General features: G+C 38.1%; 1 protein-coding gene across 1 annotated transcript in view; it reads right to left on the reverse strand.

Moving 5' to 3' along the window:
- Nucleotides 1-24681, reverse strand: part of Iqch (IQ motif containing H) — a 169620-nt gene that overhangs the window by 70337 nt on the left and 74602 nt on the right. The window contains exons 11-13 of the mRNA XM_051197720.1: nucleotides 14686-14769; nucleotides 10740-10915; nucleotides 3229-3501 (exon numbers count right to left, since the gene is read on the reverse strand). Of these exons, the coding sequence (XP_051053677.1) occupies nucleotides 3229-3501; nucleotides 10740-10915; nucleotides 14686-14769 (533 nt within the window). The remainder of the gene's footprint in view (nucleotides 1-3228; nucleotides 3502-10739; nucleotides 10916-14685; nucleotides 14770-24681) is intronic.

The raw sequence follows: 24681 nt of genomic DNA on the forward strand, positions 1-24681 counted from the left end.
TCATCGAAGGAAGTCTGAACAGGAATTCAAACAGGGCAGGAACCTGGAGGCAGAAACTGATGCAGAGGCCATGGAGGATGCTACTCATAGCTTGTTCCTTATGGTTTTCTCAATCTGATTTCTTACAGAACCCAGGACTACCAGCACAGGGATGGCCCCAACCACAATGGGCTGGGACCTCCCACATCAATCACTAATTTAATTAAGAAAATGCCTAATAGGCTTGCCTACAGCCCAATCTTATGGAGGTATTTTCTCTATTGAATTCCCTCCACTCAGATGACTATAGCTTATGTAAAGTTGACATAAAGTTATGTAGCATATTTATTCTTTTGACTACCAAATGAGTTTTTATTTTTTAACTAAAGAGCTTGAAAGCACTGAAGACTAATAGTTCTGCTTAGGTCTGAAACTTCAGAATTAAAATTGTTTTCTTTTGTTTTGTTTTTTTAAGGCACACACAATATGTTATCCAGAATTGTTTCTATTCAGCAAATGGTTTGAAGGGTGCTACATGTCATGGCAGTGTGGAAGAGATATCAAGATAGCCACACTGGGGTTTCCAGAAAGCTCAGGCAACTATGGGTTATTCAATAAAGGTGAAAATGAAATTGTCTCAGCACTCTAATTATCAAGTAGTATTTATTGATAATTTGGATGTTTAAAAAAGCACTGTGGTCTGCATACCATATGGCTATGGGCATACCCAAAGGAGGTTCCCACTGTGTCTTCCAAGGTTGCATCCCTTCTTTCTCCAATTAGCTATGTTATATATTAATCATATTGTGTGGTTATTTGTGTGTGGTATGATCACAAATTATAGAAGTAGAAGTGTTGTTTAGTCTCTTAATATTGGCTAAAATTTTATTTTGCCAGTTTAAAGAAAGGTGTTCTGGCATAGCCTTAAAAATTGCATATTTAGATATATTGTATACCTGGAGGCTTCAAGTACTAATAGAATTAGCATGTGTTTTCTCCAAATCCTATTATTTGTTGCTTCTGAAAGTCCTATAAATGGGTGCCTGTGGCAGGATCCCTATAGTAATGAAAATGATCAATAGTATTGTAAAGACTACACCACTGGAAGAATTATGTGCTATCTTTAAGTGAAAATTGAACAGTGCTTTAAAATAGCATTGCCATTTTTTGATTATTTAACCAAAGCTGTCAATATTTCACACAGAGCACATGCCAGAAAGGGACTTACATGGTTATTTTATGGATCAAAACAGGAAATGCTCACTGTGCTTATGCTAGATTAAAAAAACTCTGTCATAAACCACATGACTTTCTGTTATTTCCAAACATTTATCATTTTCTCTTTGAATCTGTTTTTAAAATGTAATATATCTTTAGTTGTGATTCATTTATATTGGTGAAGAGCAGAAGTAGAAAAATTACCACTGTAAAAATCCAACTAAGACCCAAGAATACTTATTAACCCAAGTTAAAATAATCACAGCTTTCACCCACTTTAAATTTGCAATGCATGTCGATAAAAAGTCAGGATTGATTCATCAACATTTGCAGATCAAAACACTGATATGCTCGGATTGATTAGGAAGAGCCATTACTATCTGAAAAAGCCTCAATGGAGTATTTCAGTTATTGCTGACCTCAGATACATGTCTTCCAAACAAGCACAGACCTCAGATACAACTTGGCTTACTGCTATACTATTGATACATATTATATGTCAATAACACCCCTCAAATCTGAGGGTCTATGAGAAGGGTCTTAGTCCTACTTCTGAATACTAGAACCAGGCAGAGTTTGCATTGTATTAAATATGCCCACACCTTTAACCACAATTAATGTATAAAGTTCTAAAATATTTCAGAGCATAGATTGCCTGTGTTATACTCAATGAAGATGAAACTAAGACTCGATACAAATTTTACTCATGTATTGTTAAAGCCATGAAGATTGTTTAGTGTAGTATGTGCATTCAGCTGTATCATTCAAAAATCTATTTCTCCCACATTAAGTTTGTCAGCCAAAACATTCTATTAGGAAGAAGCATAATCAAGCAATCTACCTTGATACCTTCAAATTCCAGTGAAAGGTAATGACAGTGGAAGTCTCTCCATCACTCTTCAACTAAAATCATTTTGTTGGCCAGGAACTCTCTATAGCAAGCCTCAAACACTTTAGGGTAGCTCGATGAATTCAGTGTCCTCAAAACAGTCTTTCTAAAGTGTAATTTGCTTAAAGGCTTCATTTTGTTCTCAGTAGCTATGCTGTGAGGAGCTTCCTGACCAAGTAACTGAGAGTAAAGCAAGATCCCCAAATCTAACCCATATTCACCACCTCAATGCTCATGGTTCCGTAATTTCCCAAGAAGGGGAAAGAGATGATTTGTGATTGGCTCTGAGAACTGGTCAAGAGAAATTCAGAAATAGAGATTTGGATATTTAACAGCCAGTAGTTTGTCTTTTAATTCTCTTTGTTATCTAAACAGATGGCATTTAACTGAGAGGATAAATGCTGGAGCAATTCAGAATGAAAACATTTCTAGAGGAACAGAAGAGTGCAGAGCCACAGACTGGGTAAACCAAGGGAAAACCAGAAGTAGTTTTATTCCTGAGGTCAGTTCACTTCCTGTTTCTGGGCTAGGTTCCCTACTCTTTGTAGAGTCGAGGAATGATGTATACAGTACTCTGTAGTCTCACAAAGCACTCTCAAAAGCTTCCAAACCCCCTTCTTTCCCAAAACAGACTCTCATGTTCTTAAGGTCCTATTAAATGACTGGATGGCAAATATGATGATGAAGTAAAAGATACCAAGGCATTAAATACTGACAGATTAGTCATGATGATTAATTTAACAGCACTTAGTAACTTAACCCAACAAGTAAACCTTTTGAAAAATCTAGTAATTTCTATAATAAGGCCTCTAGGCCTGGTAGTTCAGACATGTAATCATACATTCTTGGAACCACAAGTTCAAGGCCAGCCTGTGTAACTTAGTAAAACTCTGTCTCAAAAAGTTTAAAGAGAGCTGAGAATAAAACCTAATAGTACTTACCTGCCATATGAGAAGTCCTGGGTTCAATTCCCAATGTAGAAAACAAATAAATACAAACAAACAAACAAACAAAAAACCATGAAGGCACAATGTAGATCTCTTCAGAGCAATTCAAACATTCACATGGTCTTCACTGGGCAGGGTTTGAAGCAGATTACACAAAGCTGTACACCATCAAGGAGACAGAGCCACCCTACATACCTGCTGGTAAGTATAGATGTCACATATTGCAGGAGGCACTGGCACATTAGCACTGTCAAAGATTCGTTTACTTCCAGACTTGCCACTGTAAAGGTGAACCAGCTCAGGTTCTGAGCCCAGGATGGGTACATTCAGCATATCAGCCACAGCTAAGTCATCTCTGTGAAGGAGCCCGCCCACGATGTAGGCCTCTTTTCCTTGAATGAGATTTTTGATCCTTTTGATTGCCTTGGGACTGTACATCAGGTGAGTGGCCAGGCACATATGATGCTTCTGGAGGACAATCAAATCACCCCTCTTAAAAAGTATCTTTTTCTAGTCCATACCCCAATTTGTAATGTTGTACATAATAAATACATTATTAATAGCAGGCTGGGTTATGACCTATCCTGTTGTTTAGCAGTTTAAATTGATAAAAGCTGTTGGGGTGAGGTTCCATAATCGCTCACATCTTTAGTGTGTGTTGGAAATAGGCTCACTGGGAATAGAACTAATTACTACACATCTGTATTTATTTGATCCACGTGGAATTATCCTTCTGTCAGAAGGAGAAGAGGCTGGCGGCCTTTGTATAATAGTGATTCATCTCCACACACTTCTGGCATGGTTTAACACTAAAGTGTCTGGAAAATCAATACCAAAAGAAAAAAAATGAAGAAAAAAAAGCCCCATAGTGTCATAGTGTTCTACTCTATATAGAATCTATATAGACTCCTAAGCTGGCAATGCTTTAAGTGTTTCCAAAAGAGAAAGGCATTTGATTTGATCCCTTCCCCCAAACTCTCTCTCCAAATCCTTTTCTGAGAACACATGCTTTACAGTGATTGCTGGGGCTCTAGCCAACACTTCGGAAAACACTTCAGGAATAGAAAATATTTGAAAATTACAGCAAGACTCAAATTTGTTTTCCACTACAAACTTTTTAAAATCCTATTTTGAATAGGTAGACCTGGCTCAGCAGTGCCTGTGACTGTCTCGTTCAATTAAAAAGTAATTTTATTCATACTAGTAGGGTAGAAGACAGCCAGATGGGCAGCACACACCAAACCTCATACACCATGTTTCAGCTTGAAAGGAGTGGAACAGCACATACAAGACTTGGGAGGGGAGGGTGGTCAGGGTGCATGTGAGAGGGCATAGAGGGTAAAAGTGAGTGAATGAGTGAGGGAGGGAGGGAGGGAGGAAAAGAAGGAGGGAGGGAGGGAGAGGGAACTGAGATCGACATGTAAAATAATAAATTAAAAAAAGACTCTCATCTTCCTCCCTCATCCCCTCCCTGTCCTTTCCTATCTTCTCTCTCTCTCTTTCCACCTGTTTAAATCTATATTTAAGTTAATTATTTTCTACAAGCTTCCATGTTCTTATCTGTAAGTTGAGTGTAACAGTACCAGGGTTAGGGATGTTGTGAGGACTGAGTGAGATAATGTACTGTGAAGTACTTGCAACAGTACACTGGGACATGCATGGTAAGCACTTAATGAATGTCAGAATAGATAGCATGAAAAGTAGAGGATGAAGTACATTTTGAGGCATGGGGAGGTTTTTTATAAGGTGGAAGATGGGCATGGAAAAGCCATTGCCCAAGGATGGAATATAAGAACCTTAGACTAAGTCTGTTGTTGTACTGCTACACTGTGTTTACATTCTGTTAAAGAGGATATAATGGAACCCAAGAAAGTGCTGGGAGTTTATAATCAAGTACATCTGGCTTTGAATCCAGTTCTATTACACACAGACACACACGTATATGTGTATATGACTTAGACTCCATGAGCCCATTTCTCTATGTGCCAAACTAGAGTAAAAAAAATTACCTGTATGCTCCAAGACTGAAATAAGATTATGAACATGCATAACACTGGGCCAAGAGTCCATAATGGTAGTAACATTTTATAGGGAAAATCTTCTTTTAAAACTAAAACCATTAGAACCAGGCATGGTGGGACACATCTTTAATCCCAGCACTTGGGAAAGAGGCAGAGGCATGTAGATCTCTGTGAGTTTGAGGTCTGTATGGTGAGTTCCAGGACAGCCAGGGCTGTTACACAGAGAAACCCTGTCTTAAAAACCAGTAGATAAAGAAATAAAGTAAACTCATTAAAATGTCATGCAACTAATATAGTGCAAAGGTACTGGATGCTTGAGTAATATAAGGGGTTTTAGAAGGTAGCACCTAGTACAATTTTAAGGAATATTTATCTAAACACAAAAATGTGAAGAAAGGTGAATGACTGTGTTTAAGGATATCCAATGCACCTATTTGTAAATGATTTCAGAGTATAACCTTGCCAGTGCATGAGCAAGAAAGTTGAAAGCCCTAGCTCTTAAACGGATCTGCAACTTTCTGGGTGATTTAGAACAAGGATGCTTAAATATTTTCCACGACACCCTTATTCCCATAGAAATTGTTATACAACTTCAGGTGTTTATAAAATAGCTATACAAATCAAACTTTTGTTGATAATAAGTCAAAAATTTATTTAAAACAATTCTTTATTATGTGTATCATTTTACCACTTATTAAAGATGAAAGCAAATTCATATACTATTGACATTATATATGTGTTCATTTTTTATAAAAAAAAGTATGTCTTTGCTGAATATTTGATACTGTAGGGCGTAGAACATATTCAATATTTTCTCAGAATTGATTAATATTTTTAATTTTATAGTCATCAATGTTGAAAATGCTACTTTGTATAAATACATAATACAAAATGCTAAAAGTATGTTTAGGGACATTTCAGAAATTACTGGAAATTCTGTTCTAATCCCAAGCCAAAAGTAATTCAACAGTTTTTAAAACTGTAACTCAGTCAGAAATTCGAAAACATTTTAAATACATTTTTATTTATGTGTATGAGTGTGTGTTCATGTGAGTTTATGTGCACCATGCTTATTTAAGCAGGGACCCATGGAAGGCAGGTAGTTACAGGAAGTTATGAGCCACCATGTGGGTGCTAGGAATCAGTAAGTGCTCTTAACAGTTGAGCCATCTCTCCAGCCCCTCAAACAGCAGTTTTTTAAAAAATCAAGCAGTCTAACAGAATGCGATCCAAAGACACAAATTTGATACTTACATGCTGGGGAATAATGATAGGAAAATATAATTTGATTTCTGTAATTAACCTATACTCTTATAAAAACATAAAAGTATGTATGTACAGTGTGTTTGTTAGGTTTTGTTGACTTAACACAAGCTAGTGTCATCTGGGAAGGGGAACCTCAATTGAGAAAATTCCCCCATTCGCTTGACCTGTAGGTAAATCTAAGAGACATTTTATTGATTGATGATTGATATGGGAGGGCCCACATTGCTGTTCTTGCAGAGGACCTGGCCTGCGTTAGGTTCCTAGCAATCACATAATGACACACAGTTGCCTCACTAGGGGTGATGCCACTTCTGGGAAGGTGGTCCTAAGTTGGATAAAAAAGCAAGTTGAGCAAGTCATAGAAAGCAAGCTAATAAGCAACACTCCTCCATGGTCTCTGTTCCTCCCTCTGCATTCCTGCCTTCAGTTCCTGCACATGATAGACTGTAAGCTCTAAGATGAAATAAACACTCTCCTCTCCAGGTTGATTATGGACATGGTGTTCATCATAGCAATAGAAGCCCCAAGACATGGAGTAAAAAAACACTGCAATTCACACTACACTGTAGTCTCCAGCTGAGGAGGTTTTTTAGGCAGTGTTAGTTGGCACTGTTTGGGGCTGAAGGATGGCTCAGTGGTTAACAGCACTTGCTGCTCTTACAGAGGACTTGGGTTAAGTTCCCAGCAATCACACGGTGGTACACAAGTGTCTGAAACTCTAGTGTCAGTGAATCTGATGTCCTCTTTTGGCTTCAGTGGGCATCAGGCACAGATGTGGTGCAGAGACATATATGCAGGCAAAACACTCATATGCATAAGAAATAAAAACATTTCAATTGGCATTTGTTTGCCATGAAGGCATGTATAGTGCAATGTGTGCAAGTTGTCTGGTCAAAATTGAGGCTATAGGACATTTGTGTCTGATGACATAAACAAATGTCACAGAAAAATGCACTGGATTCATTAGGATTTTAATTAACTATGGGTCATGGAATGTTTAGAAACATTTTCAAAAACCTTCACGATCAGTTTGCAGCCCAGAGTTAAGAAGCTGGGGCATAGAACGCCCTGCCTTTCTGAAACTCAGCACCTTATATTCAAGTGAGAGTTTAGACAGGAAGTCTCTAAGGTCCTTCCATCTTGAAAGAACTCCTAAGTAAAGCCAGAGCACTTCCATATTTATTATGTAATGTGCACAGAGCTTCTTCTGAGATAGACAGTGGGAACATCTGTACAATATGAATGCACTTAACACTACCGAACTGTCCCCTTAAAAATGTACGAGATGATAAAATTTTATCTTGTACATAGTTTAACCCAGTTAAAAAAGAGAGTGAGAAACCCAGAGATCCTCTGAGAAAAAATAGGTAATTTACTTTTGGGCCCTTCCTCCAAGTCAGGAGTTTAAGTCTCAGTGTCTTAGATCTCTACAGTATGACTTTTTTTTTTTTTTTTTTTAACATTATTGATTCACATTCTAGATGTACTACTGAGAGTGCAGTTCTAGGGAACCTGGAGTTGACCAACTACCCTCCTGCTTACCTAATTGCTTTCCTTTTCCCACAAATTACTCCAACGTGGAGATGTGAAACAAATAAAACACACCCAGAACTGCTGCCTTGAGTTAGTCAGGTATTTGATGATAGATTAAGAAGCTCAGGTCTGGATCTGGAAAGAGAACTCAATGGGTAAGAGCACTTGCTGCTTTTCCAGAGGACTCAAGGTCAGTTCCCAGTGCCCATATCATAACAGCTGTAACTCTAGGGGATCCAACAACCTCTTCTGGTTTCTGTAAGCACCTACACATGCATACATACAGAATTAAAATTAAATAAGCCTTTAAAATAGAAGCTTGGAGATGAATGACTTGTCCAAAAATACACAGCTCTAAGCATAAAAGCAGAGGATATGAATCCAGTGAGCACAGCTGCTCTACTACAATGGCCATACTTTGCTCTTCTTACAAAGTGAGAAGTGAAGGCCTGTGGGGTTATGAACTGTGAAGAGGGGAAAGCAGACACAATAATCAAGTTCAAGCTCTGAGTACATGTCCAGGCAGGGTACATTTCTGTCCCCTCTAGATTTACATAACTCTGCTGACAAGTATTCTCTCTGGCTCCTTATCCTTCTGGGCATGCCTTAGTCTTCAGAAATGATGGTGTCATAGTACTATCTTCAGTATGTGTTTAATAAAGATTCAAATGTGATTAAATGATGGCAGAGGACACGCCCCTGACCTCAGGCTTTGTGAGACTATTTAGAGAAAATCATCATCAGTTCCAGACAGCAAAACACTGCAGATGACAAAGATCTAAAATGTCTCTACACCCTCGCTACATTCATTTTTACCACCATTTATTTCTTACTTTTGACCTTAGATAAAGGTAGTTGTTTAGAATGTTTTCATGAACATTAAAATGCTCCAAAATAGACATGGTGACTTTTATGCAAGCACACTTAACCATTACAAATTCTAGCTTTACATTCTAGTAACTTGGAAAGATGCACAAACAGATTTTTGGCACGCTTTAAAAAAAATCTCCTCAAAGCCATCCATTTGAATGAAAATCAGCACTGACACAATCTCTCAGACCCATTAAAAAGAAATAAAGCAATAGCTAAACAGGAGCAGAACTTATTTGAAAGTGAGAATTTAATTTTTGTGTTTTAAAAACTTGATTGCCTATGAGTGACTAATCACTCAAATAATTTGAATTTAAGCTCCAAGCAGCAATATTAAGTACTTCAAAACTTGTCTGCCTGTTTCTACCTGCTGGAGTTCAAGCTATCAATGGTACCAGCTGCCAGGCTCTGGCCTGGAAGTGGGAAAGGGCACTGCTAGGGCAGCCTTCTCAGAGATGAGGACTGTAGACTGGGAGAGGACTTTGAAATTACCCAATCTATCACCCTATTTCATAGATGAAGAACAGAGGACAAGAAAGCTAAGGAGGCTTGCCCAAGGCCACTGGGTCATCAACAAACAAAACAGTCATTCCCATGTGTAATAGTGACCTAGAGGAGACAGATTTTGGTTCACAATCTGGCCCTACCAGATACATTGAACTAGAAAATGAGCTTTGGTTTCTGCGGCAATAAAAGGAGAGCAATTATTTCTGTGTTGCCACATTGTGTGAGGCTCAAGTGAGAAAATGCATGCTAAGAATCCAATAAATGTTACTTTACCTACCACCCATATCACAAATCCCCTCCTTACCCATGTCTCTTCAGTGTCTACAGGCATTTCAGATGTGCACACATGCTACTGGCAGCTAGTAGGTGTTAGCTTGAGTTTCTGAATCTGAGAATATCAACAGTTTAACTAAACACGAGTGGATATGGGTGTTTTCTTCCTCACATCCTAATGTCTACATCAGATACCACTGGGGGCATGGGATATCAAGGAAGCACCAGAGATCCCTACATTAGATGTGGTAGTTTATACCTGTCTTCCCTTTTCCACAGCCAGATATGGCAGTGAAGCAGAGCTGAGTAGAATGCCATCAAGAGTGAGGTGTCCTCTTATGACAGTTGGCCTTGGTAGATGAGAGTAAATGCAGAAGGTGCTTCACTGAGCATACACAAAGCCAGAAGGCTAAAGTAGCATCCCTCCCTGCAGCCCCGGTGAACTCTCTCAGGTTTAATCCCCCTCCCTGCCACCACTGTCTCTGGTACTATTTGGACAGCTGACTATAGAGTGCCTCATCTATAAATGGAGAGTGCTATTTACTAGCAAATGCAGAGTCTTTCTTTTTTTAAAACAAACTTCAAAATTGGATAGCCCATTAGATAATAAAATGTGTTATGTGAAAGAGAAGTCCCTTTCAAGTCATCTGTTGTACTGTCTTTGACTAGAACTCTGCCCTCGTGGTTCCATAAATTTCTTAGTAGCTCTTGTGCAGACCTAAGAGTCCATTCCATCCATTAAGAGTCAGTGCATTAGAATGTGAACCTTGTTCATACAGAACCATGTGATGTGGAAGTCAGGTCCTAAAGGGACGAAAGTATGGAGTAACAAGGAATACCTGTGTGGAAGTCAGAAATTGGGGACCCTGGTCTACTTTCTCTCTCTGAGTAGTTTTTTGATTGCATAGGCCTGGCCAGCCTTTCACTATTCTGGTGAACTCCACATAAATTAAGAAAAAGGAGTGATAAATGTTATAAATCTACCTCTTTGATTGTACCACCCAGTAGCTGCAATTAGGTTTCAGCCACAGAGAGACTGGGCAGGGGCAGCTCAGCTAAGTTTGAAAGTTAAACTGAGGTATTTATTTCCTATAGTCCAACTAGTAGTCTAAGCAGCAAAGCTGTTAAACTTGCAATAATATTTCACTGATGTGTACCAGAGCGTTGCAAGTTATAAAATTTCCAATTTAATTTTACTGCATCCCTGAAGCCATAGTAATTAGAAGACAAACTCACAGTGAAGATGTTTACAGCTTCAGGGGTGATAATTCTGAACCTGTTCTGCAGGTCACTCCTATCCTCATAGTACCCCGACTTGACAGCTGCTTGTAGACTCAGGAGTTTTTTGTAGTACAGCTTTAATTCATCATTCATAGGATGGGAGCAAATGTAGATGACATTGACATTGGCATCTAAGAAATAATGGGTGCAATGTTAATTACTGATATAAAGGTAAATGACATGATGAACTCTGGCATCCAATTGATGTTACAGTAGTTTAAAACAAAGAGCATATTCAAAAGCCACACCAAAGTTAATTTAGATTGGCTTTGCATGTGTCTCAGCAGTCTCAAGCAGCCCCTCTGAACTTTATCATTTCTCTAAAGAAAAGATACTACTACCAACAAACAAACAGAAGACGGCAAGGGAACATGGAAGCAAATGTTCAGATAATGCGCAGGGATCTAGCTAAACCATCCCCTTTAACATCACTGGGAATTCCATTCAGGTTAGCAAATTATAAAGCAGAGCTATTAACTTTAGAAAACTGATGAAATTTCAGTGGCATTCTCTGCTTGCATTTGACAGGGCCAGTTCAGGGAAGGTCTTGACAGAATAAATGGGCTGATTGTGACCAGCAATGTTTCCTTCAGGAAACCACTCTGTCCCAGCTCCAGTCCCAATAAGGACTATATTGCTTCAGTAGCACACCTAATGGTTCCTAGTCCAGAGAAAACACTGCCCCAACTGCTTTCTTCCTCAAGATGTTCTTCTTAATGCACACACAGAAAATGTCCTAATTGAATATCTGGTCCAAATGGATTAGTGAGATGAGATGAGCTTACTCACTCTGTGCTGTGGAACATTTTAAGGGCATATGGATGGAAATTAGCAGCTGATGGAGCTATTAATTCATTCACAAAATAACTAACTAATCTAGATACAAATAGGAACAAAGCACTTGGCTTGAAATCCCAGGAAATCTAGGGTCAAAGTGACTGAGAAATGCCTTTGGGGAGCAACCATTTCAAACACACAGGTACTCAGGGAAGTTCAGAGGAGGGAGGGGCTGCAAGTGTCACCTTGGATGGCTGGCAAGATCAGGAGAAGGTTGCCAGACTGTATGGTTTGGCAAAGTACACAAAACATGGACTGATTAAATTCTAGTTTAGCTTCCTAGGGCCCTGGGCACATTATTTAACTTTTCTAAACATTGGTTTCTTTATCTGTAAATTTGGGTTTGATCACCGAGGTATATACTTCTGGAATATTAAATGAAAGGAAAAATATTTTTGGTAGTGTATCTGGCACAAAGAAAGTGTTGACCAAATGGCACAACCAACTGTTACTCCCTGCCATGCCCTCTGTACCTGTCTCCTTTTGATCAATCCCTTTAAATAATATGATGAATTAGTGTCATTTATGGTCTCTGATAATTTTTTGATCTATCAATCCAAGCTCCTTTTTCATATTTTTTTCCTGAGATGGGGTCTTATGTAGCCAAGGCTGACCTTTAACTCACTATGTAATAGAGTCTGGCCTCCCAAATCCACCTCCTAAGTGCTGGTGTTGCAAGTTTGCATGGCCACAGTCAGATTTGTTTATTCCATGCTGGGGATCAATCCCAAGGCTTTATACATGCTAGGCAAGCACTCGCCCAACTGAGCTACACCTCAGCAGTTACCATGCTCCTTAAATTCTGTATATCTTCCAGGCCACAGTACAGTGTAGACTGCATAGGAGTTACTCAGTAGGCACTCATGATTGTCTGGGGGTTTGGAAGAATGAGATTTAGAAGATTGAATGCTTTGCTCCCTTATTGAGCACATGGCAGGTAGAAGTCTCTCCCTATGGAGACAGAGTGACTTCAACTGGCTCAAGAAAAGGTTGGTGGGAAGTGCTCCTGATGTCTAAATAGTTAAGGGTTCCAATTTTATTTTGAAACTAGGTTGCTATATAAACATCAAAATAAATTAGCTGAACAGAAAGTAATTGAATAAGTTGTATCCTATTGCTGACTGATGACATTAGTTACTACTAACCTTCTGTTTTGGGAAAGAAACTAGTGTCTTATCAAACTAGTGAATCTAAAAACCAAATGTGTGTGGTTGTTGTTGTTATTGTGTGTATTTTTAAGACAAGTATAAAAGAGTTATAATAACAGAAGATGAATTTTACTTGGAAAGAAATCTCTAGGCTTCAAATAATAAGAAAAGTTGATAATGTCATTTTTTCTTGTTCATTTTTGTCAGAGAAATACATATCACCAACTCTAATATCCAGTAGAAAGGGGGTTCACTGTGAATCTGCAAACACATTAATGAACTCCAAACAGGTAGTTATGGAAAGGAGCTGTTATGAAGATGAAACTTTCTTTGATTGGTAGTCATAATTAGTTCCCATCTTTCTTTTGCAAACAGGGAAAAGTACTAGTTGTGGAGCCTTTACCTGACCATCCTAACATCACAGCCCATATCCAGAGGCAAGTCTTATTGTGATCAGATTCCCTTTATTTTCCTCCTGAATAAACAGACAAACCAATACCCTTTACTAGTAATTAACAGAATAAAAGAGTTTTATTCTTCCCCCCAAATCATTATTATTTCTTTTTCTCCTTTCCTTTTTCTATTTTTATTCACAAGAAAACACTTTTACCTTCACTAGCTACCTCTAAGCTTTCCTCTTGAAGAGGCTAGATGGTCACATCATTGGATCAGAATGATAATGTACCAGAAAAAGGCACAATCTCTCAGAAATGACCATAGTTACAAATTTTTTCTTTGTAGGTATAGATTGAATTATTGGATTATTAAAAATAGTAGCCCAATACTTTTTTCTTCTATAATGAGGAATTTTTATAAAGATACTCCTTTGTGACTTGTACTATATATAGAAGGGTATATAAAAAGCAAAGAAAAAAATTAATTCAAATAAATCAGGGTAAAGTCTGCCCTCTGCTGCACCTCGGTGGTCCCAGGCAGCCAGGCTTTTAGTTGAATAGCTTAGCTATAACAAATCAATCTCGCATCACTAAAGGGCTTGTTGTTGTGTAATGCTGAAACGCAGCATTGGTGCCTAGATAACAGATTAAAGCAATTATGCTATTATTATTTTAGGACACTGTAAATTTCTAGTACTGATGTATTTTTGTTACCAAATGGCATTTATAAAATAATAATGGTGTTGAAATCTCTATGAATCATGTAAAGTATGTCATTCCAGGGAGCCAGCTAAGTTGGCCATTGATAATATAAAATTCTTCCTCTTAGTGCTTAAATAAGGGCCAAAGCAATTATATTTTTAACAAAACAAAGAAGTTCCTATTAACATCTAAAAACCTAAGTTTTATTTAACCCTTAATTGGAGGCTACTTCCTCATGAACTGACTTCTTGTTACTGTATATGCTTTGTAATCTATGTTTTGTTTTGCAACCTGCCTTAACAGGATCCAGTCTGTGGCTGATGGCTGACTAAAACAGTACTAGTTTGACTTTTGCAAAGACATTTCCATCTGCCTAAGGCCTGGATTTCTAAAAATTTCCTCCACAAGGCACTCCATGTTTTCTCAGAATCTTTCTTTGCTTTCCTCTTATTCTTATACTGAAAATACAATGATTCTGTCTTTCTACTCCATGCCCAGAAGATGGGATAGACAATATTGACAAATAGAGAGTTTTGACCCAGATCACTGGAAGGAATCAATAAATCAAGATGATTTGAGTCTATCATAGGGAAACTGTTTTTCAAAAAAAGAATTTAGAAAACTATTCAAGTACTTGTTCAAACATTTAAAAATGCAAATTAACTGTAAATCTATTACCTAAAACAAAATAATTATTTATTTTGCAAGGAGGTTAGAAAGCTAAGTTCTTTCCTTGTAGAGGGAGGAAAAAAGGAAATATTTTACCAATATCTACCCAGAAGTTATAGACAGTAATTGATATAAAACTATTTACTGTACCTAGGATGTCACATAGCCTCCCCAGCTGCATGTTCTGCTGTATGTCCAAATCAGAGATGTGTTTTCTCACAGGCTGGACATAGCCTAAAAGGCAAAGTATCAAAACAGAAATGGCACATCAATATAGCATACATAGGAATTTCAAAATATCATAGTCTGCATTTTTAGGGTCAATTTTTTCTCCTCTGCAGCATCTTGCATAAACAATAAAATTCTAAGAACACAGTCTGTGCTTTACAAGGACTAAGCTTGGAAGGTGTGCTACACAGCATCTTCTACAATAGAGGTTCCTATTCTTTCAGTACCAACAAAGCTCCCGAGAATCAAGATTACAAAGGCATGGAGAAAACGTCTGACATTTAACATGAGTGTTCAGAAGGATATGTAAAAATGTTAGGGTCAGGTGTAAGGGATTGTTTTGGTTTTGAAATTATGCAGCTCTTTGAAATTGGTTCCCATAGTCACTCTACACAGGGTTCAGTCAACCCTCTTGCTGTCAGACACATGTATTTAAGAACTCACATATCAAAGCACCACCCTCTGCTCCCAGGCAGAACTTTTAACCTTCAAATGACAAGAAGGGTCAGGCATTTACTCTGTCAGTACTAAAAAACTACTGTGGTTTCTTTCATTTTTACTGGAGACAGAGCAGAAGGAAAACACCCACGTGTTACTAATACCCAGAAATGCCCACAAAAGCAAGTAATAGCTTCTGCTCTAATGTCAGGCCTTAAGAAGTGGATCCAAACATGAACTTGAATGACATTTTTCCTCACAAGCAGTCACAGTTGCTTGTTAAGAATTCAAGAACCAAAGATAGAACTCTCTTAGAAACTAAAATCACTTTGCACATTTTGAGAGAGGCTTCCATGCCTCCTTGTGGTTACTGAGCCCAAACACATGTCTGTGTGTAACTGCTAGAGAAAAAAAGGACTTCATAGATGAATGCAAGATATGACACACATTTCTTTTTCAGCATAAGGAAAACTATAGCAATTCAGGCAATGGGACTCCAGACCAAATGAACACTGATAATTGCCTCTTTGCTTTGATGTCAGTGTTTAAATACCAGGCAACATCTGTTTATAATTCACCCGAAAGTCTCTTTGTCTTATGCATATATGAACCTAAGAATTAGAGAGACAGAAGGACCAATGGGTGGTTGGAGTCATTTTGGAAAATGACTATTAATTTCTCTAATTATTTAGAGAACCACTCCACATATGAAAGTGAACAGAGGTGGATGCAATTTCAGTGTTATTTATATGTATGGCTATGATATTGTAACTCTTAGAATTTTGTGTATCTACAATCTATCTACACACATCTGAATGTAGACAGATGTGTGTAGATAGATTGTAGATACACATTTAAAGACATTAGCAAATAGCATATATTGACGCTGTAAGAAGAAAAGGGAAATGCTTAAGGAACAAAGTGTGATTTAAAAATGCCTGAAACTATCCCATGACTACATCTTCTTTCAAAGGTAAAGATAAAAGGCAGCATGAGATTTCTAGTTAAGATGATGTCCAATTTAAAATGTAAAAGACAATTGAGGATTTTATAGCCACATGTGCAGTGTGTGAGTAAGTGTGTTTCATTCGTGTGCTTGAGGTCAGTATCCCAACAAATTACCTGGCACCTCTTTTACCACTGATGAAGGATACAGAGCTATGTATAACTGGTTATTTATCCCTATGCACATACCCATTTCTTGTTAGCAATCTCAGAACATTGTTACAAAAATAACATGAAGTAACAGATATGAAGACATTTTGGAAATTTCAAAGTAGTATAATATATGAGGTATTTTAATGTTATGAGGCACAGGGCACATTCTGTGATAAGCAATGTGGACATTCTGTGACATGCAATGTATACACTAGCAATGAAGCAAAAGTCAGGAGGCAATTTTTTAGATTTACTTATGTGTGTGCAAGTGTGTGTCTGTGTATATTACATATATGCAAGTACCCACAGAGGTCTGGAGAGAGCATCAATGTGTTACAGGCTGCCCTGTGTGGGTGCTGAGAACTGAACTTGAGTCCTCTGGAAGAACAGCAAGTTCTCTTAACTGCTGATCCATCTTCCCCCAGAGAATCATATTTTGGTTTTTGTTTTGTGTTAAAGATAAGTTTATTCACAAAATACGTGTGTTGATAACAGATGAAAACTCTTAACAATGCTGGTAGCATAGGTTAAATACAATGGTGACTTAACCAGGCAAGTATTAACAAGGATTCTGGGGCTTTGGGGTGTTGAGCAGCAAGTCCTGTGTTAAGGAGACATCACACTTTAGAATATAACTGCAAAGGTATAGTTTCTTCAAAGGTCAGATAAGAACACTGGGGTCTGATAAGCCTAAACCTTGTCCTGTTACAGAGGAGGAGACCAGGGATTAGTGCTCTGTCCAGCATCACCTAAATCTGTACATTCTTATGTATTTCAACCACTTCATATTTTGCTCTTATGACCAATTTAAATACATAATATACGAGAAAAAACCCTCAAACTGTAGCAGGGAATTGTAGGAGAGAAACATTTTTATAATTTTCCATGTTCATTTCCTGTTTTTGTGGCAGGCATCATAATGCTAGAGCCTGTGGATATGCTAGGCTATGTGCAAAGGGAAATACAGTTATTAACCATTGACTCACAATAAAGAGACTGTTCAGCATTTTCTGGCTACACTTGAAAAGACAGAGATCCTTAAGAGTAGGGAAGGGAGGCAGAAGAGTAGGAAGTTAGAGATATGACAAAACAAGGAAGGCACAGGGAGTTGCAATGCTGTCAAGAACCTTTGTTAATTCCTCTGTGGACAGTGTTTGAAAGGAACCCTATTTTCCAATCAGACCTTCAACAAAAACCACAATCTGTTGTAACTTTTAGTTCCTTTTAGACTTGGAGCCACTGAACTGAAATACCCTACATTTATATTTAAAGAAATTACATATGTGCATGTGTACATGCACGTTGGGGGTGGGGCAGAAGGTGGTGTCTGACCTCAGAAATTGACTCCAGAGTTTTTCGGTGGTTGTAGGTTACTCAACATTTGTGCAGAGAACACTCCTAACTGCTGAGCTGTCCCTCCAGCTTCTATTTGCAATTTGAGGACACCAATTCTATACTCTGTCTATCTTCTTGTTCCCACTAAGATCTACCCTTCTCAGACACCCTGCCTGCCTTCCTTTTCTCCTTTGACTGAAATGTGAGAGAGCCAAGATCCCCAGCACATGCTATGAAATCATTATGTGTTCCCATCACTGATATGCATTTCCTAAAAATTCTCAAAAGGAACTTTATATTTAAATGTGAGAACATTATTATTACTACGGGCACAAAACTATCTGAATACGGCTTCTTTTTATGATAGGCCCTTGTGTCTCACTACCCTTTTCTGTCTTCCTTTCTCTCCTCCCCCCTTCAGCCTTCCTTTCTCTTCTCTTTCTTTGTATGTGATGTATGTATGTGCTCAGTGTGTGTGCCTGTGGTGGTGGTGGGGGGCATAGGCCAGAGGTTGATGTTGGCTGTCTTCCTCTATTGTTCTCTACCTTATTTTATAACACAGGTGTCTCACTGACCCGTGGTTTATAGTTTTGGCTAGACAGGGTGATCAGTGAACCCCTAGGCACCTCCTGTCTCCACCATCCCTCCCCTCATGCTTGAGTTACATGTCTTTGCTAGTGGGTCTGGCTTATATGTGGGTGCTGGGATTACAGACTCAGCAAGCTCTTTGCCTGGTGAGCTATCTCCATAACCCTACCACTGTGCTGTGTTCTAAGTTGGTTCTTGGCCTCTTTACACTGTCATTCTCTTATACACTTAATCATCATGTTCTTTTACTACTGTAGGCTCCTGTGCTTGCTTGTTTACTCATATTATGTGTCTCTCCTCACTCCTCCATCACTCTAGCTCCTATAATCAGACCATAGACCAGAGAGCAGACCCTTGAGGAATCTACAGCCAAAGGATGAACAAAATGTGCCTGAAGATCTTACTTAAAGACTTTCTCGTGTAATCCTTAGTCCCTTTCCTCATGTGCTCTCTTTGTCCCCATCCTCTCAACCCTACAAGTCTGTTCCCTAATCTAGAGAATTTATGGTAAACACAAGGAATGCCAAGAGGGATTTGTAAGATTTTCTAGGTCCATCATCATCGAAAAACCCAGAAGTATAATTGGGTGGTGGTGGCACACGCCTTTAATTCCAGTACTCGGGAGGCAGAGGCAGGCTGATCTCTGTGAGTTTGAGGCCAGCCTAGTTTATGAAGCTAAAACCTTGTATCAAAAAAGCCAAAAAAAAATGAAAAAAGAGAAAGAAAGGAAGGAAGAAAGGAAGGAAGGAAGGAAGGAAAAAAGGAAGAAAGGAAGAAAAAGCCAGAAGTGTCAGAAACGGTCCTTCTATCTTTCTGTTCACTTGGGAGGAGACTAGTTTCTTTCCTTACGGGTATTTTTATCACCTGCAAACCATTCCCAGTTGTGTTTTGTTTGTTTGTTTGTTTGTTGTATTTTGACAGGGTCTTACTATATATCCCTGGTTGGCCTGTGCAGACTGGGGTGGCCTTGAACTCAATAGAGATCTGCCGGCCTCTGCCTCTTGAGAGCTGAAATAAAAGGTGTGCACCACCAGGCCAGCTATGCCCAGTTTTATAGAATGTTCCATCTTGTCCCAAGTAAGTAGCTGATCATATGACTGTCCCAATCCACATCAGAGAGGGACACTGGTAAGCTGCCTCTTTAAAGCCATTCCATTATTTTGGTCTTTTACTAAACCTATGATGTTCATTATTGGTTACAGTGGTTTCTCTGTCCTAATTTCTGCTTTTCCCACCTTCCCCAATGTTATGCTCCCTAAAACAGCTAGTGAGTGCTGCAAACTGCTTCTTTTGCAACCAAAAGGCTAGTTCTTCTAGCACCAGATTTTCTTTCAGTGCAACCACAGAAATTAAGAATACAGTCAAAGACCATTTGAGAGAAACTGACATACCTCCCTGGAAGGCTTCCATTGTGGCAGCTGGTCACATGATGTTGATCACTTAGCTCATTACCCTGTGGTTGACTCTTAACTTCTCCTTTAAGTACTCTCAAAGCAGAGGAGCTGAAGATGGACTCCTGGTGACCAACTACTTGCTTAGCCATCCACTTACATTAGATGCTTTGATGTAGTTCTCAGCCTTTTTCCCATTTTGAACCATAACTCGTGATATTGAACACATCACATCCTTCCTGTGACTCACATTGTTATAACAGCTGTACTAGTAACTCTATTCCTTCTCCTCAATCAGGAAAGCATATTGCATAGAAGCTGAGCAAGACAGACATCATTACAGAGGCAACCTGGAACTGCTCCTATTGGTTAAAAAAGCTTTGACATTCCAATGGTTAAAAATAAAAAGCTCCACATGATAGACATCACAAATGACCAGGAAGGGTCTTGTAATAATCCAGAGATCTGTGGAGTAGACAGTCAGGTTGTAGTAGCCATGTTTTAGTGACTTGGACCAATGAGAAAGCATAAGATTTGAGAGAGCAGACCTCATCTGAGCCTATATATATATATAGTCACTTTAGTTAAAATGGATAGTTGTCTTTTGGAGGCAGTAGAAAGAGACTAGAGGATTTTATTATGAAGGTATAATAAACATATTAGGTTATTTGATAAGTTTTGAAAACATTCTCAAATTAAACAGATTCAGTGTCAAAAGATAGTACTTTCTGTCATTCCAGCTAAAGCTAATGAATCTCAGATTATGTTCAGGGGTTCTGAGGGCACTGAGACCATTTGAAGGGCTCTACAAGGTCAAAGCTGTTTACAAAATGATTTTGAGAAGTTATTTTCATTTTTCAAGGCAACTTGTTCCTTTAACTCCTGAGACATAAATGTGCAGACTCCACATTAAAGACAACACACACCACCACCACAGCTGAGGTTAGCACAAAGTCAGAGAATAATATACAAGATTATTTGAAAAGATGATAAAACATTCTTCCTTTTCCAGATAGTTAGTCTCTGTAGGATCAGATTTTTTGCTTCAACCTAAACAACACACATAACAGGCTGAATACAGAAACATGAGAATCCATGAGGATCCAGCCATGTTCTACTAAGAGATTTGCAAACTTACCAAACTAACCATGCTTTTTTTTAAAAAAAAAAAAAAAAAAAGATGGCTATTGTTTTTATACAGGTCAACACTGACAATAGATTTATTAGTTTGTTTCTTATTTCCTCAGTTTTAGCTCCTTTCCTCCCTTTTTCTCTGTCTCTTCCTCTTCCAGAGGTAAACAAAATCTTTCTATGAAAGCCCAAGCTTCATATTTTCAACCCTCATGCCTCAGCATCTTCGGTGCTAATATTACAATAAATATAGCAAATGATGACATTATTGACTTAAAGTTCTTTAGGGTCTTCAAGTATCATTTTGAGTATAAAGGGGTCCTGAGACAAAAATATTTGAGAACCACTTAACAAACTTCAATATGTAAATGATGATGATGTGAGGGAGATTTCAAAGAATAGATTTTAATTCAGTATATTACATTTATTAATATATTAAAAATATACTAATTTATTAGATTTTAAAGCCTATTGATCCATTTAATTAATATTCTATAAGCTTGTGCCACTTAAAACCCACTTCAATGCCATGTCTGTGTATCATGGTTTAGTGTTGGTCAACTCAAGATCAACTAGTTGTCTTCATATTATGAAATTACTGAGCCAGCTCTGATCAAACCTGTGGATGTGTTGACTTAGGTTACCTATTTGAATGCAACATGAAATAATACAAATATGTTCTAATTTTAGTTTGTGCTATGAAGAAAGTAAATGTTTGTGTGTTGTCTTATCTTAAAAGACCTGGATATCTTTAGGAAAAGCCTTCAGGGAGATCTTGACTGTAACTTTTGACATGAGGATCTAGTCTAGCATTTTAATAGCTTATCTAAAGACTACATACTACCTGCCAAAATACATGGTGAAACCAGTAAAGACTGGGTGGGAAGTTCCAACTTCTTGCCCTCAAGTATAAGGAATTGACTCTTTGGGTTGGTAACTAAAAACTGAAAGTGGAGAGCAGTGTGCTTAGAGGCTCAATACAGACTGGCCTTCCATTTGTGCCCTTGTAGTACCTTGCACACAGCAAACTGCTCTCAGCTCCTGGGCTGGGAAGGAAAGCAACTGAGTTAGGAAGCAACCCTCCCGTCAGCCTTTGGGGTATCCTATGGTCAAGTGCACTTCTAATCTTTTCCTTCTGGCTTTTACAGTAGTACAGGCCAGTTGAAGAATGTCATCAGTGAACTTTATGAAAACAATATTCACAATTTTTATGGAATGGAATATTTTGAAGACCCCTAATTGTGTTAAAGCCAAGAATAGTTTGCTGAACTAATGCCCAGAGGAAAAAAGTAAAATTATGCATGTAATGTTTAGACATTAAATCAATTGGGCAATTGGCAATGAAATAAAATATTACAAGGAGGAAAGCACAAAACAAAGCACTTCAGCATGTCTCCTGTTTGCATTCGAAGAGAGGGAGAGAGGAGACTCACTGCTGAGAGCTAACTGGAGTACAGTGGCCCCAGAGTTCAGCGGGAACCTCAGAGCTTAGTCTGTGGTACACCCCCCTTCACCGCAATATATTTTTAAAATTCCATTGGATTTAAGAATAGCACCAATTGATGTACTGCCGCAAGGAGGTGCAGGGGATAAGCTAAAGGTGGAGGAAATAACCTAACTAAAGAAACTGCAAGCAGTATAAATTGGCAGGTTTTATTTAGACCTCTTTTATTTTTCTAAGGAAATTAGGATTCTTTTTTGCGTTTCTTTCCTCTTTGACTGATAGATTATGCCTAAAATAGACCCTAGTTTTCTATTCCTGCTAGAAGATTATTTTGTTATAATTATATTTCATTAATAAAAATGATGAAAATATGCAATATCCAATTAAGATATCAGCCTACATTTTTATCTTATGAAAGTACAAGGCCAATCAGTTTCTATGGACAATTAGTCAGTTGCGTTCCACCTTCCTTGTATGTTAAAAATAGCTACGAATATTTGTTACTTCTAGGAATACTACCTGAAATACTAGCAGTCAATCAGATTTGTAACTCCCCTTTTCAAGGAGGCTACTCTGCAATATATGTCATAATATTTTGAAACTATAGATTTAAAAATACATTCTAGCATTTTGCAGTAAAAATGTCACTGACAGGCCATTTTTTCTTTATTTGGAGAATGCAATTACTGCTGTACATGCAAAACCAGAGCAAACAGTCAAATGTCTCCACCAGTAGTATGTTATATGCCTTTCAGTACTTTACCTTAAGGTCAAATAAATGAGTACAGCCCCACCTGGCTGGTAGATTGGTAATTACCTCTAGTGATCCTGCCATGAGTGCCTTGGAGGAGGGAGAACCCGGACAGTCTAGAGTGTCTGCAAGTGTTTACCTGAGCCTGATGACCTGCCCAACTGATTTTGACTAGTGAATTAAACTTACCTGCACTCTGGAAAGAAAACTATAATATTTAATAGGATGGGGTGGGTTTGTTGTTGTTTCTGTTGTTTTAGTTTTGATTTGCTTTTTGTTTTCAACATACTTAGAAAAAAATAGTTTCACTCCTAGGTTTATGAACTATTGCAATGAGTACCTGGCCCATGAGACAAAGAAGCCATGTTGTATCTGTATGAAATCTCTGTGTATTCCCACAGGAAAGTGGCAAACAAACAAAAAAAATGTACTTCATATTATTAAAAAGAAAAAAATGTATATAGTTTAAGAATTCTACCTATAGAGTAGGTGAGATGACTGTTTTAAGGTTATTAACTGACTTTCAGAAAACCTGAAGCACAGGCTTCAGAAACAAGTTCCCCCACAAACTGGGGGTACAGTTGGCCACTGTGCATGCTTCGCTGGGAATGACCTGAGCATACTCTCCTGTCTCTTAAAAATGCACGATTAGGAATTGTCCTTGAAAATTTGTATTTCTGTTGTTTACAAACAAAAAAAATGCAGTGGTGGAGAACTCATACTCATGATGTGCTTATTTATATTACATATGCACAATCTGAAAGAAAACAGCTTTAACCATTAATTTAAAATCATGTTCTGTAATTCAGGTGTTTATGATCAGGCCATTCTTGCCCTTAGTTTATATTTACCAAACCTTTGAAATGATATGGAACTTACATTTGGAATTCCTAGCTGTCCTGATTACATTGTTATGCAGGTTACTTCTTAGTTACTTGAAGATCCTTTGTGTCAGGCATCTCTGCAAAGTGGATAGCTTAGGAAGGTTTGGGTTTTTGGTTTTTTTTGGGGGGGTATCAAAAATAGACTATACAAGGGAGAAGCTTGTAGAAATGATTGCACTAACCTCATGCTTATCAACCTTGTAAGGTAGGGGACAGATACTTAGTGCTATCAACCCTGCAAAGTAGGGGACAGATACTGAATGCTTATTAACATTGTAAAGTAGGGCCCACTCTGGTTCTAGCTCTGAATAAAATACAGAAAGCAAAATGAGACCCCCTGCACACTAATAGGCCAAGTCTACAATTAGTTGCAGAAGCAAAATCTCTTGCACCTTATTCTAAGGCCCCAAATCAGTTAATTGGGTCTTCAATTAGTCTCTCGGGTTGTAATCAATTACAAGTGTAATTTCTGTGTGTTAGTGTATTTTGTGCAAAAGTAGTCTCACCAAAACCAAAGCATAAGTTAGGGTGAGATTCAGATCTGTCTTGACTCACTTATAGGCAAAACCAAGGGCTTTGTGCAGTCCCAGCATTTCCTCACCAATTCCCACAAACTCTGGGTCAAAGTATATACTCCGTAATCTAGGAAGGTTTGTTCACTTCATTACTATTGAATTTTACTAGTTTAAAAAAATCTTAGTTTCAGTTATATAGTAATTATAATATTTTCCTTTCATATTACTGTTTAGATGTGCTGTTTCTTTACCACATACCAGTATTCAAACAGGCATTCCCATA

Source organism: Phodopus roborovskii, unplaced genomic scaffold (assembly GCF_943737965.1).
Source record: "Phodopus roborovskii unplaced genomic scaffold, PHOROB, whole genome shotgun sequence".
Classification (NCBI taxonomy): Eukaryota; Metazoa; Chordata; class Mammalia; order Rodentia; family Cricetidae; genus Phodopus; species Phodopus roborovskii.